The sequence below is a fragment of the Ylistrum balloti genome, unplaced genomic scaffold (assembly GCF_031769215.1).
Source record: "Ylistrum balloti isolate Yb309-2 unplaced genomic scaffold, AGI_CSIRO_Ybal_v1 Utg370220, whole genome shotgun sequence".
Classification (NCBI taxonomy): domain Eukaryota; kingdom Metazoa; phylum Mollusca; class Bivalvia; order Pectinida; family Pectinidae; genus Ylistrum; species Ylistrum balloti.
Genome location: NW_026782185.1, coordinates 325,692 through 343,585, shown reverse-complemented (window position 1 = coordinate 343,585; position 17,894 = coordinate 325,692). Strand labels below are relative to the sequence as shown.

Sequence of the window (17,894 nt, the reverse complement as noted above, 5' to 3'; positions counted from 1 at the left end):
TATTTTATATTAACTTTCTGAATCATTTTGTATATAAATAATGGCAGTGCGTCCTTATCTTAAGCTAATCTCGCAAACGATATCCAAAAAATATTTATGTATTGACATAACGTATTGATCTGAATGTTAAGATGAAATGGTTTGTTTGATTAATAGTCAGCTGAACGTCAATATGGGAACTGTCAATCAAACAGACAGGCTTTTGATGTCTTCTATCAGTCTGCCAAAGTGAAAATATAAATGTAACAACTGTTGTGGGTTTGGGTTTTGTTTTCCTGTCACTGGATGGCGGACACAAGGCTTCGAAACGGACAAAAGAGTGTTCTCATGTAACGGCAGTTCAATTAGATCCTGCAAGAAATTGACAAAATGTGAAATGAATTACGGTCATAAATAGCCTAGGGTTATCAATGCTGATGGAAATTCTCGTTCACGACACCCAAACACACCTTGCACGCGGAAGGAATTGACTGCAGCACCAGCTTACTATCATGTTGATCACCTATATGTGTATGTTATTCTAAAACTATGTCTTGATGCAAATGCACCACAACTTCGAAAACATTAACGCCTGGCTTAGTTTTGATACATTCCGAGATATGGAAAAAATCAATCCAAACAATGTAAGGTATTATGAAAAGCTCTTATTTCCCGAAGATATAAATATGAAATGTATTGATCAAAATAGATTTATTTATTTAAGAATCTTTCAAAATCTATATATATGTTTCCTTGTACTTTTTAGAAGTCTCCATACAAATATTGTTTTTGTTAATATTTTGCCGCAGTGTCATCGAAATAAGTCTATGGACATCGATGTGCAGTCTTGTTCTTAGCTAGGATATAAGTGATGAACATTGATTCTAAAGAGTCTGCCACATATTACTCTGAATATATCTTATTAAGCCAGCAAATGGAACATAGGAGACTAACAGATGTGTATATTAAAAGCTATCGTACGATACCTCATGAACTCAGACCCTAAAAGGGTCGGTTTAAGTGTGATCGTTGTTGTCCTCGGTGAAGCAGATGACGCTTTCTTCTCTGGAACATCTGATCTTTTTATTCGTGTACTTTTTCAGGAAAGAGTCTCCATGTAAATCTTCCTTTCGTTCATATTTTGCCCTAGTTTTATTGACTTTGATTTTGGATCATGATTATGTGGACATGTTGGTATTTTCTTGTTGATTTTTCTTTTCATTACCATTTGGGGCGGAGGCAGTATACGTCAACGTCTTCACATCAAAATAACATTTTCTTTGACAAGTTTCCTCTCATTTCAATTTCTAACAAACCCATCCACCTACCATCATATCTTTTGCTGGTCCAGTGCCTGCTTGCAGATGCCGTACCTTCATTGGCTGGCAAGCGTTTTGTTCTGTATTCCGTCTCTTGTTGCTCCAAATAAATGAAAGTCATTCTGCTTCGAAATGTTTTTATCATTCAACATATGGTGATCACTTTTTTCACCAGGGTATCAAAACGGTGGGCCCTAATCGTCAAAGGTTTAATGAGATGAAGTCAACTGCAGAAATTTAACCAGGTGAGGATTTTACCAAGTTCTGGGTTGGATTTTGTCACAGGCTGTTGGTTAACTCACTCCTAATCATGCTCGTGACATGATGGCTCTCCTAGTATTCTGTGCACAGCCTTCTGTGTGCTCTATCTAGCCACCAACTGTTCACTTGTTCACCATGGGTGCTTGACCTTTGATGCAAATGCTTAACCCGGGTAGGCAGTCAAGCATTTATGTCATTAACCTTAGAGACAGCTAAGTGTTGTGGCAGACGACAGTATATAAATATCAAATAGTAAACAAATACAAATTAAACACGTTAGCAAGTATGAGTGACTAATTACAATAAAAGTTATACATGGGTCAGTAAAACAATAAATTTATTACAATATTAAAAATAATCGATCAAAACTTGTGGACTTATAGTGTCATAATTTTCTCCGTACCGTTGATAAATCCCTTTAACAACATTTGAAATTTCTGGTTCCTTTTGAATGCCGATATAACAGCTTCAGTTACCTCGCCAACATATATGATATTTTGCATCACTGTAGAACAGAAAGCGTTCTGATGTCATTAAATCATTAAGCCACTTTGAAGGAATTGAGAGATATAATGCGGTTTGTGCTTCGTATTCCATGTCAGAGATGTGTATGCAGTGTCCTTAGAGTGTGAAACAGTTCCTCGATTTACATAGATACACTTGATTAGAGATATTTTATTTGGGCACATTATGACGTTGCCACATATGGTGTTTTAGGTGTTGACGGGAAATTATGATGCAACAATAAAGGATAAATTGTATGCAGCAGCTGTAACCTTCTTAGATGTTAATATCAAAAATGGAAAACACAACATACGTTAGGATACTTAAACAACGCTGGTATATGTCCTCAAGATGTGTTTAACTCATATGAGTATGTTTTAGCAATATTTGACATATAGGTCTGTAAAAGCTTCATGTCGTGGCATGTTTTTATTTTTGACAAATTAGAATCCTACATTCAGAAAATTTGCTTTTTCAAAAGACATTAAAAAAACAAAAAAAAAAAAAAAAAAGCTAAATCCACTTATACTATTCAAATGGTTTATTAGATAGTGGGCAGATGAATTTGTTCACGAAAATGAATTATTTTACGGTACATCAGCATAGGGTGGGATGTGAAAGTAAAAATCAAGAAAGAAATACAACGCCAGGATCAAGAACACTGGTAGGGTGATATTTCTTTTTCATTGTTGGCACAATCATATCTACTTAGCTACTTTAAACCGACTAGACCGGCACGCACATCAAATTAGAACCAATTAAATCAGTATGTTTGACCTGTTGGTTTCCATGTTGTACACCTTGTTCTAATTCAAGAACCTGAAATAACGTACTTGGATTGTCCAAGGTTTACATGGCGGGTTTCGGCTATGAAGCAAAAGACGCTTACTCTTTGGAGCACCTGGTCTTCTAGTAGTTTTTTTTCTTTTGTTACTATTTCCAACTAGCTTTATTCAATTTGAGATTGAATTATGATTATATTGACCTGTTACAATGTTCTTGGTTTTTATTTTGAAAGCCCTCTCCTTTCATCTCCGGACGAAAAAATATCTATAAAATATATTAAATCGTCGGTAACCCAAGATGTCATTCTGTAAAGTTTTGTGTATGTGTAATGGTTTGTTACGGTAGTTTGTCAGATGACAATCAGAAGAAATTGAATATAAGTAGTTATACGAAATGGCTAATTTCTCTGCTATCTCTTCTATTTTTGTAAAATGGTAATATTTAAAACAGTCTTTGTATTTCATATTTAGTAAGAGTTAACTCAATATCACTTCATTTTATTTATAAAGAGTCATTGTAGTTGGGTAATATCTAAGAGTTTTTTCAGTGATTTTGACATATTTCTTCTCTGAATGTCTATATAGTTGCTATTATACATGAGTGTGAGAAGATTTTCAAGGTCTTCAGTATTCGGAGTTGTGGTCGGCTCTGGGCCACAAGCTGACGTAGAATCGATCAAATGTGTCATAAAAACCTAAATTACTTAAATTTATAATTCAAATGTTATGTTATTGATAAAGTCGTTCAATTGCTTATAAATGCTTGGTTCTGCGATCTGCTACTGATAACGACCAAGAAAAAACCCATGAACTCCTGTGTACATGTAAAGATTCCAGTAGCAGTATTGTATTGGGCACCCACCTCCCCCCGATTCCATACGATCTCGCACACAAAAACAAAATGTTTCATATTCCAACCATCCAGGTATTTATGTCTGCAATCTACTAAGTATTAATTCATGTTTCAAATATAATAATCATCTTTATTCTTCCTTAGTAAACAATATACAGTTTCTAGCGTTCTAAATTACAAACAATTTTCAAAGTCTAGAAAAAATTACGCAAGTTCAGAAACGAAAGGTATTGTTGAAAGTTTTTTTTTCCAATTTTCACAATGCTGACAAAACCGTTATACCTACACAAATATATATATGTTTAAGTTTCTTATCTTAAGTCATTGATTACATAATATTAACCCAGACACAAAACAAGATATAATGCGTTGAATTTGTATTATTTCGTTATTAAAGATCGTCTTTGATTTCAGAAATATGTAAAAAGAAAAGAAAAAAAAAAAAAAAAAAAAACCCGACAGTGAAAAAAGGTCACAGGCACAATAGTTCATGAAGTTTATTTAGATATAGACGCATCGGTAAGCCGTGTTTCAATGTTTTTCGAGTTAATAAATCGAAAACTTAAAGTGTCACAAAAGTCAAGAGCCCTAGTTTCAAGAAGCTGTACCTGATGTTTCAAACAGGTAATATTATCAGCATTTTGTTGTAGTGTTGTTCTTTTGATATTATACATCTATACAAGTGTACAGTTTTACAGGAAATCACTGTCGTTGTAAATAAATGAAACCATATAATCTAGAAATGAATGCATGCATGCATTATACATATATGCTAAACATAGCAAGCGATTAGAAGTTATGAACAAAAATAACAAAGAGTGTTTCAAAGGGAGACAAATAGACCAGGAGTAGAAACGGAAAGATATCAGAGTCATGGTAGAAATAACTTGCTTTATAAGCATTTGAATGTCAAAGACAATTACTGGTATATGAGACTACCATGGTAACATTGTGTTTATATATTTACTAATATTGAAATAGTGTAAGACTCTCGTTAAAAACATTGAAAAGGAATAAATTTTGAAAACCAAATTGCTAAATACTTTATTATTAACATCAGAACCATTACTTTAAACAGCGAAAATACGACGCAATGTAGTCAGTTCACCGAAACAAATAATTTATCGGAATACCCGAAGGAAAAACCTACGTGGTAGGGCAAATAACCCCAAAACCTTTTTACAGGAATTGAACCCAGGACGGCTAGGTGAAGGCAAGCGCAATACTACTGCGTCAACGACCATCCCAAAATGATGATCACTTATCACATTCAGTCGGTCATATACCGGAGTGTTTCTATCAAAGAATCTTACCCGGGCTTCACATATAAATCATCCGTGTACTACTATGTGTTCGCGCGGCCTAAATTGATATCACACACAAACCTGACTTCTTTGTCCTTGCTCTCAATTTCAATATAGAATTAGCATAATTTACAGCTAGTACATACCTTCAGTTTCAAAATGTTCTGGCTAAGTTACGATAAGAATTCAGTTATGATCCATTTAAAATAATGTTTTAAACACTTTGAATTTGTAATGTTAAACGTGTCTGAACATATCGTAAACATGTCATTAGATCGTTTGTAAATTTTGTTGTGTTTTCAAATAGCTTTTGTCATGACAGATTAACACCAAGGTATATAATAAATCAAATGTAAGTAAAGTTGCAGATTGTGCACATCAAAAAAGAATATGCACACAGGTTTGATAATATGACTTAATATGACTTCAGAAAATCAGGTTACCAAGTAACCAGCATCAATTTAGCGTCATTCAAGAAGGACAAATCCTGACCTTAAAAGAAAACAAATAAATTCAAAATCACGGTCAGTGTATATTCTATATGTCTATAGTCTCATACCTCACTCATTGTTGTTAGCAACAAGTCAGCATATATCTGTGGCCTTGTGTGACCGTTTGTATTGATTCCTAAAATGGAGTTTCAGCCAATTCCTAGTCCTCATATTGCCGATTACGTCGTTCTGGGACTGTTTCTCTGCGTTTGCATGGGGATCGGAATATTCTATGGGTACAGGACTGACAAACAAAAAACACTTGAAAACTATTTGTTTGGAAACCGGAAATTACTTTTGGTACCCGTTTCGATGTCACTGTTTGTTACTTTTGCTTCTGCTATTTCATTGATGGGAATTCCTGCTGAAATCTACATCTACGGGACAATGTTTATGTACTCTACGATTGGCTTTCTATTTTCTGTTTGGATATCAGGAATAACCATTGTTCCGATGCTTTACCCGTTGAAACTCACTAGCACATATGAGGTTTTTGTTTTTGATTACTCAATTTAGTTGTTGTTGTTTTGGTTATGTTGTTATATTTTTTTCTTGTGTGCGTGCATGCGTGCGTGCGTGTGTGTGTGTGTGTGTGTGTGTGTGTGTGTGTGTGAGAGAGAGAGAGAGAGAGAGAGAGAGAGAGAGAGAGAGAGTGTGTGTGTGTGTGGGGGGGGGGGCATGAAATGAATTTTATGCAATGGAATAACATCCTCTTATTTCTTTGAGTTAATACGTACGGAAATCGTGCTGTATAATATCGGTATATATATATATTCTCGTGTAAACTTAAATATGAAGAATACATGATAGTGTAGATAAGAGATAATTAAGAAACTAGAAGGTACTGCTTACAAATTGGATGTTTACAATATCCTACCGCTAGCCTATCTTGCCTAATTTGACGAGTATTGAGATACTGGTACGTGCCTAGAATGTATTACAGTTGCTAATTCATTCATTGAAGTTATGTGTACTCATGTAGTTGTTTATACTGGTAAGGTAACTCAGAATAGGGTATTAGGTTGAATATGAATTTACTTTCATATGGGATCTTAAATGTATTTTCATTTAATATGAATTAATTTATATATGCAAACATATACGGTTTAAGTTCTGATCGTCTAAGAAACAGCAAGGGAGGTTACTCTGAAGTTCACAAGCTGAAGACGAAAATTTCCTTGAAGAGTTGCTACACTTATGTAAATGCATTGACAATCAGATAGGGAACATGAAAAAGCTGATATATAAATCAATCAATTATTTGACAGACTAGAGAGAGACAAACAAAAGGATACGTGTTTCCGTTTACTACCTCTCTAACTAAATTTTAGCCCATTTTTGTTCTGGCACGATTACCTTGTGAACATAACTAGTCTCCAAATCTTAACCTTTAGATTCGCCTGTAATAAATATATCTAACAAGTAAACAATATGTATTGTCTTTATTGTACAGTGGAGTGAAATCATCTTTCATATACTTACTTTGACATCGGTTCACAAAACGCGCTGTACAACATTAATCACATATGAAGTTAGTGTAAAGGACAGTTTCTGTTTGGTGATGCAAACTCTAATGATATGTCGTCGCTGATTATACATTATTAGAAATACCATATTAGGAAGTGATATCTTATTTCCTGAAATGATAGGAAATGTAGATTTCAAAGCATGCATGCATATTTCATTTCATCAACTTGTAAATAAGAAGATAAGATTTCGACAATAGTAACTGCTGATATCATTATTGCTGTTAAAATGGCATTAACGATGTTTTATTATATTTCTTCAAGGCAGCATTGTTTACTGGTCAAATTAACGAATGTACAACCGATGTTTCGAAAGTTACTGTTTTATAATAAGCCAGATCTTGATCATTATGAAATATTCAGTACTTGCAGTTGCGTTTCCGCTCTAAAGCAGTCAGGCTTCTCGGTACGCTGATTGGGATGTTGCAAACGGTAAGAAATAAAACACGTTTTATTCACAGTTTGTTATTGTTTTCATGTTATTGATCAGACTGTATTTCCAAAATTACTAACAAATCTATTATATGTTTATTTTTGAAAGTTCATAATTTTAATGAGCCTTTTGTGAATCAGCAATGTGTTGAATTACTAAAACATAGAAATGGCCATTTTATGACTGTCAAATTAGCTTCACGATTTTACTGTGGATGATTTTGATTATCGTAATGTGTGAGTCGTGGTCCTCAGTTAATTCGGCCAATATATGTTCATTTGGATTAGATATATAATGAAATCATGTGATATTTGAACCAATTACATTTCAGATTGCCTATATGGGAGTGACGTTATACGCACCCGCTCTAGCACTTCAAACAGGTAACATCATCGCGATGCACTTTAAATACTATCAACAAAAACAAGATATCACTTACCTTTATTTTTATACCAATGATGTCATATTATGTGGAAATGCAGATATGTTTACTTACCTAGATAACATCGAATGTTGCTTGTTGTAAACGATTGCTGGAGGCAGTACTCACTATTCTACATATTCGTTGTTATGCTGAATTCAAAGTGATGTTTGCTTGACCACGAAATGGTTACATTATTTCTCAAGATATTTTATGCCCTCATTCACAGTCGCGGCATGTCATCACTTTTATTATGAATTAAATATTGCTAATGAATTTTGATGTTTATAATTGACGTACAAATTTTCTCAAATGATAATTGCGATCCTTTAAACCAAGATTATGTAGCTCGTTATTGGATGCTACGTCTCTTTATTAAGTAAATGCATCGTCTCCTCAAAATTGAACGACAAACATGTTTAAAGACATTGACAAATGATTTTCCTTTTTAGTGGCAGGGTTTCCGCTGTGGGTGTCAGTTGTTGTTATTGGGGCTATAGGAACATTCTACACATCAATTGTAAGATATTGCTATGTAATTAATTAAAATCATTGCTATGCTTTTATTTTACTTCTCCTTTTTCCGATCCTAAAAAGAGTTCATATTGTCTTCTGTATTTTGTAAGTCAGTTTTGTCACTATAATCTTAATGTGTTGCATGATGTGGGTACGGCATGAAACCTTGACGAAATACATGTAAGCTATCGCATATCCGTCTGTACTTTGTGCGGTTCTATAGCACAGATGTACGATTCTATCGTGGTTGATGTAAATTTAGAAATGATTTATAGATAAGTGTGGGATAGGATTTATTTCTAACAACTAAGTATAGTTCCTAATCACGCCATTAATGTGTCTGTTAGACAGGTGTAGATTTATCAGATACAGACTGAATTGTTCCATAAACTCGAAATTCAATGTCTTTCGTTTACAAAGTGCTACACGTGACCATCATTAGCATACAGACACTCATTATATATATATTGCATATGTAACATGAAATGAACGTCTCTGTTTGTCTCGAAAATGAATCATCTAAAATCTCATTGTTCGTGTGTGCGGATGCTGTGCGCCCAATGAGCGCACTTTGCGCGGACGATGTAAACACGAAGCTTTTGGTGCGTTGTGAGTTACCACAACTATATTTTATGAAAAAAAATGTCAGATATTAACTATACTAAGTATCCTTTATTTTCCTATTTTGTTACCATTTATATACTCTGTTTTATCCGCCATCTTGCTATGTACATTTTTTTTTATATCAAACAATAACGTTTTAGTCTTAGTTGATGAGTAATAGTAAACTATTATATAGTTGAAATATATTTCTACTTATCAGTATACCCCCTCCTTATTTTTCAGGGTGGTATTAAAAGTGTGGTATGGACCGATGTTTTCCAGTTCCTTATGTTATTCACAGGGATCACGGCTGTTATAATCAAGGTAGGCATATACTGCTAAATTGTAACTCTCTTGTCGATATTTCAGAACAAAAGTTTGAAAACTTCTAGATATGGTTTGTTCTCTAGTTTCCTCTTACAAAAGGTAAGTTTGGTTAATTTAACAATATGGTCATTGTTGGAGTGTGATTTACAACGAATACCTGTTTGTCTCTCCAATCTATTTTCCTACAAATTGCTTGATTCGTAATCTTGACGCCAAAGATTTGGTAGTGAATCAATGCTCAACTTACCTTTGTGGTACCTGAAATTATTTTTATCTAAAATTTACAAACTGGCTCATTTATAAGGCTATCGTAAAATCATAATGAAAAAAAAAATTGTAATGGGACGCCTCTCCATTTTTCGCCATCCGTTTTATTCTTAATCCGGAAAATTTGCTGTTAGTATGTGACTGTCTAACGTCATGTAGTAATGTTTAATGATAATGTTTCTCCATTAGTGATGTAGTTTTATCCATGCTGTCAGTGTTTCAGTATAACTGGGATCACACACTACCCTATCATCTAAAAGGATAGTATATCACAATTCTTTCACATTCTTCAGGGTTTAATATTGGTCGGCACCGGAGATGAACTAAAGACTCAATTAGAGGGAGGTAACCGCCTTCAGTTTAATGAGTGAGTATACCAAATTATTTCTACAGGATTATAAATGGTTTTACGAAAGTTATGATTTCATGAAAAACCCGTGTAATAGAATGCTGAAATACAGGAAAAGAGAGAACCAGTACAAAACTATGGATGTTAAATTTGCTATGATGTATAACAATTATTCATGTATAAGGTTGTAATATCTTATATAAATAGTTTTGTTGTTGTGACTGCTTCCTTACCATAAAATAAATACAACGATTTCAGTGTTTATACCTAATAATTGTGTCTTATAAATGAAAATTATAACAGGAGACTATCCATGTAAATACATTACTTTCATGGGTTCGTTCATTCGCATTGATATTTCATTTAAAAGTGATGCGGCTCTCAGTCAGATTTCACAGAACGAAGTGTCTGCTGTTTCTTCGGGCAATATTTTCGTGTTTTCGTGTCGTAGAGTGGATTTAGTGGATTAAAATAACCAAGGAAATTATAGATGGAAGTTAACCCTCTCAATAAGTGACAACATTTTGTTTGTAACGGATTCTAAATTTGTAATTTTGACTGTCAGATAGCGTCTACTGCAGTAGACGAAGTTGACAAATTCGGCACTCCAGTATTTTATTACATTAATAATGATTTTGTCTCAAAATGACATGCTCGACAGTAATATGGTTCTGTTACAATTTGCTAGCTTTTTAAATGGGTTTTTTTCCCGTGAAAGTCTTACTAGAGTCCAACAACTTCGGTACACTGTATATTGCTACCGAAGTGAAAGTGCCCGGCGGTCGTTACCTACAAAACATCAAGAATTAATCATTTCAACACCAACCAGATCACAGGAAATTGTATTATACAGTCTCATATTCTACAATTTTGCGTAGTAATGATATATAGGCGAATGCATTTATATCTAGCAGGATTACGTTTTGATGAACGTCTCACATTGGCCACCTAATGTGTATTCATACGCCTGACTAGAGCGACGTTCATGGCCTGATATACTATATATATGACTATAAATTTCCTTATATGCTGATTTCGATTTTTTGTGCAGCCAACACATTTTGATATTTCTATATTTGACAGCATAAGCCCCGACCCCAGCGTCCGTCATACAGTGTGGGGTTGTCTCATAGGACTTATATTTACTTGGCTTCCGAGTTGGTGCAGTCAAGCAAGCATACAAAGGATTTCTTCACTCAGATCAATAAAAGCCGCCCAAAAGTAATTTTCAGATTTTACTCACTTCATTTGATCACATGATAAACTTGATATGGTTACATTTCATACTATACATAGGAATCAGGAGATATATGACTTATTCTCTAACGCCTTGTCTGAGAAGGCCGAAAACACATGTATAGGAAATAATACGCAGTAAAATTTATTAGTTTAGACAAATGAATGTTCATCACTGAAATCAAAATAGTCAAAACTGTCCTTTTTAGAGAGATGTCCATTGTATAGAGACAGAACTTTTTACTCGGTAATGTTGGACGTTTCAAACAATAAGGTAATGAAAATCATGCTTAAAAGTTTGTCATGCCGTTTAATACTCTTCTTTTCTCTAAACGCCAATCTCATTTCTAAAGTCTTCGTTCATATACACATGTTTGCTATATAATTAACAAACAAATACACGAGACTTTCTGATTGGTTAATTGTTCTTTCCATTGATATATTAGAGTTTTGGGTTATAAGTGTTTCAATTGATTCAGAAAATTGTTGCATTATTTCTTACAGTGCCTTTTTCCTCATGCTTCCGATAATTCTAATCTATAACATTGTGCTAATGTTCATGGGATCGTTAATGTATACATACTACCGGATGTCGAACTGTGGTCCTTTTGAAGCTGGCTTTGTGACTTCTATGAATCAGGTAAGAATACAACACTTCTATATATGATTGGTGGATGACAAAGCAAACCAAAGCAGAAATAAAAGAATTTAAGACTTTGATTTGTAAATATCTAACTTCCAAAACTGTAACCTTGTGTGTCTTTTGTAGTTTTTTTACAACGCTTTTAGTGGAACACATCGGTACTAAACGTAAAGCAGTTTTTCAAAAGAAGTACAAATGCTAAAATGCTGTAGACACGGCGAAAGCGCCACACCACACTTTTGTTATGATATCGCAATAGATACTCGTGAACAGTAACTGTATCACTCCATTGTTTGCATTGTTTCTTACGAGTGCATTTGTGTTTTGCTGTAGAGGAAATGTTAATAAGCTTCATTTCTCCATTGATAATTTCTTATTGTCTGTATAGATGACGCCATATTTCGTGTTTGATGTTTTACGGACCCTGCCCGGGATGTCAGGTGTTTACGTCTCCTGTCTGTTCAGTGGATCCCTAAGGTATGACCATTTCCTCGATACTTCTAATCTTTTTAACGTCAGTAAGAAACGTCTCAATTATCAATCCACTGTTATACAAGGCGTCGTACTTCGTCGAATTTTGAATTAGGAGACAAGACTTAACTAGCATTTTTCCTTTACTATACATGTTTTCTTTCAGGTTATGTGTATCATTAAAACACACTTTTTATATACAAGAGAATATCATGTCAAAACACCGAGTGTCATATGTTGATTTGGTAACACTGATACCATTAACGATAAGTCTTTCAACTCATAAAATAACAATAACGAAAAACTACACATTAAGAATAGAGGTTGGTTGTAAAAATACAATAGTTATATACCTATTACCTTCAACATTTTCAATGTCAAGGTGAAAATTGTAATGTGAAAGTTGATTGTCTTAACATACCATTCTTGTTGCTACCCCTATATCAAACTGGTCGATTGAAACCTTGGTACATTTGATTAAGTTTATTTAAGAATTGATTTTTATTTATTCAATATTCATGAGGTCATAACAGCATTGAGTTTCTGAAAATATTCCATCAATAGCGGTAGCGAAATTCATCATATTTTGCTCATTTCTTATAACAACCGGAAAAAAAATCATGATATGTCGAATGCGAATGCTTCAATTCAACAGGTTCTCGGTTTTAATACATTACTAAACAGTTCAACTGCAGTGATAAGATCATCGTTGTTGTAAAATAATGTATTTTTCGCTAATGCTTTCGGTTATACATAATGTAAATTTTCAAAATGTGTTGCCATAAAGAGAAAAATGTTATTAATGTGATATAGAAATTCTTTGTAGCACATTATCGTCAGGACTAAACGCACTAGCAGCTAATACAGTCGAGGATGTCTTGCCACGCTCCTTTAGATCATCAAAAATATCTTTGGCAAAGATAGCTAAATTGACAGGTACAAAGTTAAATGTTATTTCAAAATGATAATGTAATGCACAACATAAGTTGTTATTATAAAAAAAGCTGTCTGCTTGTCATCTATTAGTCCATTTCTCATCCTCTCTTAAATCAAGTGTCCTCTCAGTTCAATCTGTTGTGTCTTTGATGTTAAATGAATATCTTATTTTTCGACATCTAGGAGATGGTGTGTTCCTATCTTAAGTAGGTGATAGTAATTACAGATTCATTCTTATATATATATTTATAATTTTCAGTTCTTATTTATGGTGTCTTCGCAATTGGTATTGCCTATACATTGCAGTATGTATCAGGTCCTATCACACAGGTTAGTGTCCTAATTATCACAAGTTTACCATAGCAGTTCTCAGTTCGCAGTTAAGCTATACATGTATAAATATGTACATTATATACATACCTAATTGGACAACTGTGTCAAATCGTATCCATCCAATTCATAAGGAGGTTAATTAGTTACAAAAAGGCGGCATGTTATAGAAATGACCACCAGCTAATCTCTAGGTATATAGTTTGGTCCACTCTTATCAAGCAGAACATTATATAAAAGTTTAATACAAATCAACCGAATATCTTAACCCAACAAGTATTAATAACAAAAATCGATAATATAGTTTTTGTTAATTTGATATTGTTTTTATAATTTAGCGATGAATTTACGGTACAGTTCGTCATGATTGCATTTACTGTTTATAGATTACACTCGCGATTTTTGGGGCCTGCGGTGGACCAATGGGCGGGTTGTTCTTCCTTGGAGGTCTATTTCCCAACGCAAACTGGCTGGTGATTATGTGTGATTTTTATCACAGAATAAATGCTATAAAATTGAATGAAGACCATTAACATATTTAAAAAAGGTTGAACACGAGTAGAGCCATTTATCCATCGGTAAATGCATTGGCTGAATATATGAATTAATAATCGCCTATCATTTATTCGAGCCTGAATGAACATTTGAGGATTTAGATTAACAACTATTGACACTCTGATTTGGTTAAATATATTTCAACACAGGGCGCCTTGGTGGGAAGTGTATCAGCTTTGGTGATAAACATGTGGATAGCTATAGGTGCGCAGTTATATGGCAGTGCTCCAGTTCGTCTGGAGCCGATTACAACCAGCGGATGTTTCGCTAACGATTCCTCAACATTTAACCCCTTGTCTTACCAAATATGGAACAACACCAACACAACCATGATGACAGACCTTAACGTCACCAATGTAGTATCAGATTTTGTAGATCCTTCCATGTATGTTGATGTGATGTTGATCCTTTTATTCTTTGTTCTTGATATTCAGTTTTATTCTATTGTAAAGACGTCAATTTTGGATTTTGTTAATTCTTTTACTGCCTTTCTCCTGGGTGAGTGATAATCTGTGTTAATTTTGTTGTTTATATGAATCTCTCATTTTGGATGAAAATTCAAGAACAAAATGACTTCAATGCAATGAATTGACAAACAAGTTTTTTACCGATTCCTCAAAGGAACCGACTAAAAAGATAAATCTACATTGTCTGTATTTTAAAAGATTTTTGAGAAGTTTTGAATTTATTGTATAAGTTTATTTACAAAATCGTCCCATAAAAGGACAAGTTACAATTATATTAGCAGTTGCTGAATGAGGGTGAAACAAGCAGGTAGTTAATGATTATAACTTATCTCCCCTTATTCTACCATGTCCTCGTAAGATTCCAGTATATTTGCTCTTATACACTGATTAAAGGTGGCTTTATCTACAATGGTGACATAATTTCTGTTCTCCTCTACGACAGATTTTCAATCTACAACATATCCTATTTATGGTATGGTTTCATCGGCTTTGTAGTGACAATTTTAATCGGAGTATTGGTCAGCTGCGCTACAGGTTATTTATATTTCTTATCATTGTAAATTCATGCACTAATGTTTAGTCATCAAGATTCATTTATTTCATTTCAAATTGTAAATATTATTTTTTAAAATAAACTTTAAGTGTTTACATACATCTCTACATAGTCCACATAATATACATTTTACATTAAGAAAATATTATTGTCATCAAATATCGTTTCTTGTTTCATTCCAATATAATAACTGTTCAGAAACATAGCTATAATGACTAGAGATATATTTGTCGTATTTGGTTTGATGTTCATTTTCCAACATAATGCTATACCTAATATTTGTTTGTGTCGTATGTACTAGCCCACTTTAAGAGGATTATTTCTTATCACAGGTTTCGATAGAGGAAACGTTGTTGACAGCAGTTTAATCTTCCCTTGCTGTCGGAGATTCTGGGGTTTGGAAGTTGACAGATTAACTATGATAGAAACTTACCAAATTACTTTGTTACCTAAAAAGGTGAGAGACAGTCAGATGGTATAGACGATTATTTTTATTGTAAGGTTTTTAGATTTTGCACTGTTCAGAATTCAAAACGTAAACGAAATTTCCACGCGTGTATTTTATAAAAAATTAAATAATACAAGCATTCTCCATTTTGTTGGAAAATTTCACCACTCTAATTGTGTTAAATATTCTTCAGTTTCCCTCTTTCAGTCTACAATAGTTTTTGTTATCTATAATAAGACACTTGAACCTATAATATCAAATTTCATTTTAGACATATCCTTTTGCCTTGTTTGTTTCAGGAATCACAAAATCAACATATACCAAAACAAGCTATTGTTTCACGAACGCCACCGTTTGATTTGCCATCACAACCAGAATAATGGGAATCAATATTCCTCGTTTATTGTGCATGTCTAAATCCGCTAATCGGCATGGGCTTATGTATTTACATGTTACTGTGGTAGAAGCTTCATATTTAATGCTATATATTATCTGCATTATTCATAAAGAAATATTTATATTTTCTTCAGTGTGTTTCAATGAAAAGAGTATACTTATCATATGGTAGAGAAAATATTTAAATAAAAGTCTCCTATCGTAAATTTGATTTCATTTTATCAACTCGTTTTCTTAAAGCAGATCCTTTGGTCACCATACCATGAAATTCAACTTCTCGTATGTAATCACCCAGTTTGTGCAAAATGAAAAGCGATCCGATCGGGAAATATGGTAATGTCAGCTGTAGGTCTTTTTTTTTTTTGTTCAACAACGTTTAACTTAGATTAAAGCTGATCTTGACCGTGCGAAACCTTCAGATCATTAGAAATCAAAACTAGATAATTAGATCTAGATTTAATATGGCCATTTATTATAGTAAACGACATTTGTTATTTGTTAAAATTTTATCATATAAATAGACCCAACAAATCTTGTATAAGCAAGGTGAAGCAAAATCGTCCCCAACCCAAAGCTATGACGTTCGTACTAGCTTGCCTTGGTGGAGGTCCGCTATAAATACATTTAAAGAATAAATGCGCTGACGCATCATTCATTACACCAGAAAAATAGCACGTGAGTAGTGATGATTTCCATTTACTCCTACCTATAGACATTATATGATATACATTTCGAATTGGAACTGGCTCCTTCTACAACGTTAAAACAAAATTATATCTCTATGATTTTGATTACGCCTTTGATACAATTTAGGGTTAGAGACAATAGAGCCACATACTGAATTAAACTGCGTTATACAGCTGTTTCGTTCTTCTCGGACACATCCTGAGAAGGGCCGTAATTGTGAAAGCTATGAGAATGATCAAAAGATGAAAATTCTACATCAACACGAGAAAGTGTATAAGCCATATAATTAAATAGATATCGCAATTTTTTTTATATCTTATTATTTTAAAATATGAATATTCTGAACCGTCTCACTATATCGAAAAAAAATTAACATTTGCAAATAGATTACGTACATGATGTCTGTCTATAGAGTGTAGACTAAATACCGCATTGTTTTGTATTTGATTTAATAATAGTGTCTTCTTTCGTGGCCAAATGCTCCGGCCCTCTCACCTATCTCATAAACACCAATCTCCACGCGTAGGGAGTGCAATCAACAAATCAGGAATCTCTTCTCCCTATGTTACATAGTCAAACGCTCTGAATTATCCAAGGGAAAATGTCAAAGAGGATTATCACCTCATTGGACAGGATGAAAGGCAGGAATTTCACTACTGCGCTACACGATAAGGCCAAATACAAAACTGCGTTTCCAGTTTCCCTACTACACTTATATGTTAGCTACCTACCTTTACCTTGTAATATTGATAATAACGGAACAGTATGAATTTCTAAACGAAAGGCAACACATAAAGGAACATCCCAACTATCTCGTTTAGAACTAATAAAAACTCGAACATGCATACTCCCATAGTTCACCAAAATCTACAGTACACTTATCAATCCAAACTTGCAACTTCGGTAAAACGTCAGGCCAAGATGCACCTGTGTCTGCCTATGAAAATGATACATACTGGATATCGGCCGTGATAGTTCATCTTGATGTCTTCATGCCTTTTTAGAAACAAAAGCCGTTTCCTTGAAATATTTAACAATTCCATCTTCTGCATGGTAGCTATATCAGTTAGAATAAAACCAATATATGTTACACAGAGACCCCACTCCTTCCTGGCATGTTCCCTACTCCTCAACCATGTGGACACTTAGGATGATATATGCTTACCATCTCTGCGCTCATCATTAATCAGGGGAAATATTTCACGGGAAAGGGAGATAAACCAGTAGAAAAAAA

The 17,894-nt window shown here is 33.8% G+C and overlaps 1 protein-coding gene across 1 annotated transcript; it reads left to right on the top strand.

The window, feature by feature from the left end:
- Positions 1-5,637: 5,637 nt before the first annotated feature.
- LOC132551838 (sodium-coupled monocarboxylate transporter 1-like) lies at positions 5,638-15,957 on the top strand. Its single transcript, XM_060215983.1, has 15 exons — positions 5,638-5,985; positions 7,386-7,454; positions 7,787-7,838; positions 8,329-8,396; positions 9,239-9,319; positions 9,883-9,956; positions 11,022-11,159; positions 11,679-11,814; positions 12,206-12,294; positions 13,115-13,224; positions 13,484-13,554; positions 13,941-14,027; positions 14,259-14,607; positions 15,462-15,586; positions 15,877-15,957. The coding sequence occupies exons 1-15, from the start codon at positions 5,638-5,640 to the stop codon at positions 15,955-15,957; spliced, it is 1,878 nt and encodes a 625-aa protein (XP_060071966.1).
- The last annotated feature ends 1,937 nt before the right edge of the window (positions 15,958-17,894 follow it).

What these genes read in the sequence shown, in the direction of transcription:
- LOC132551838 (XM_060215983.1), top strand. Translation starts at nt 5,638, where the DNA reads ATGGAGTTTCAGCCAATTCCTAGTCCTCATATTGCCGATTACGTCGTT. An exon ending in AAAGATAGCTAAATTGACAG is followed by an intron (nt 13,225 to 13,483) that starts GTACAAAGTTAA and finishes TATAATTTTCAG; the next exon opens with TTCTTATTTATGGTGTCTTC. An exon ending in TTCCCAACGCAAACTGGCTG is followed by an intron (nt 14,028 to 14,258) that starts GTGATTATGTGT and finishes ATTTCAACACAG; the next exon opens with GGCGCCTTGGTGGGAAGTGT.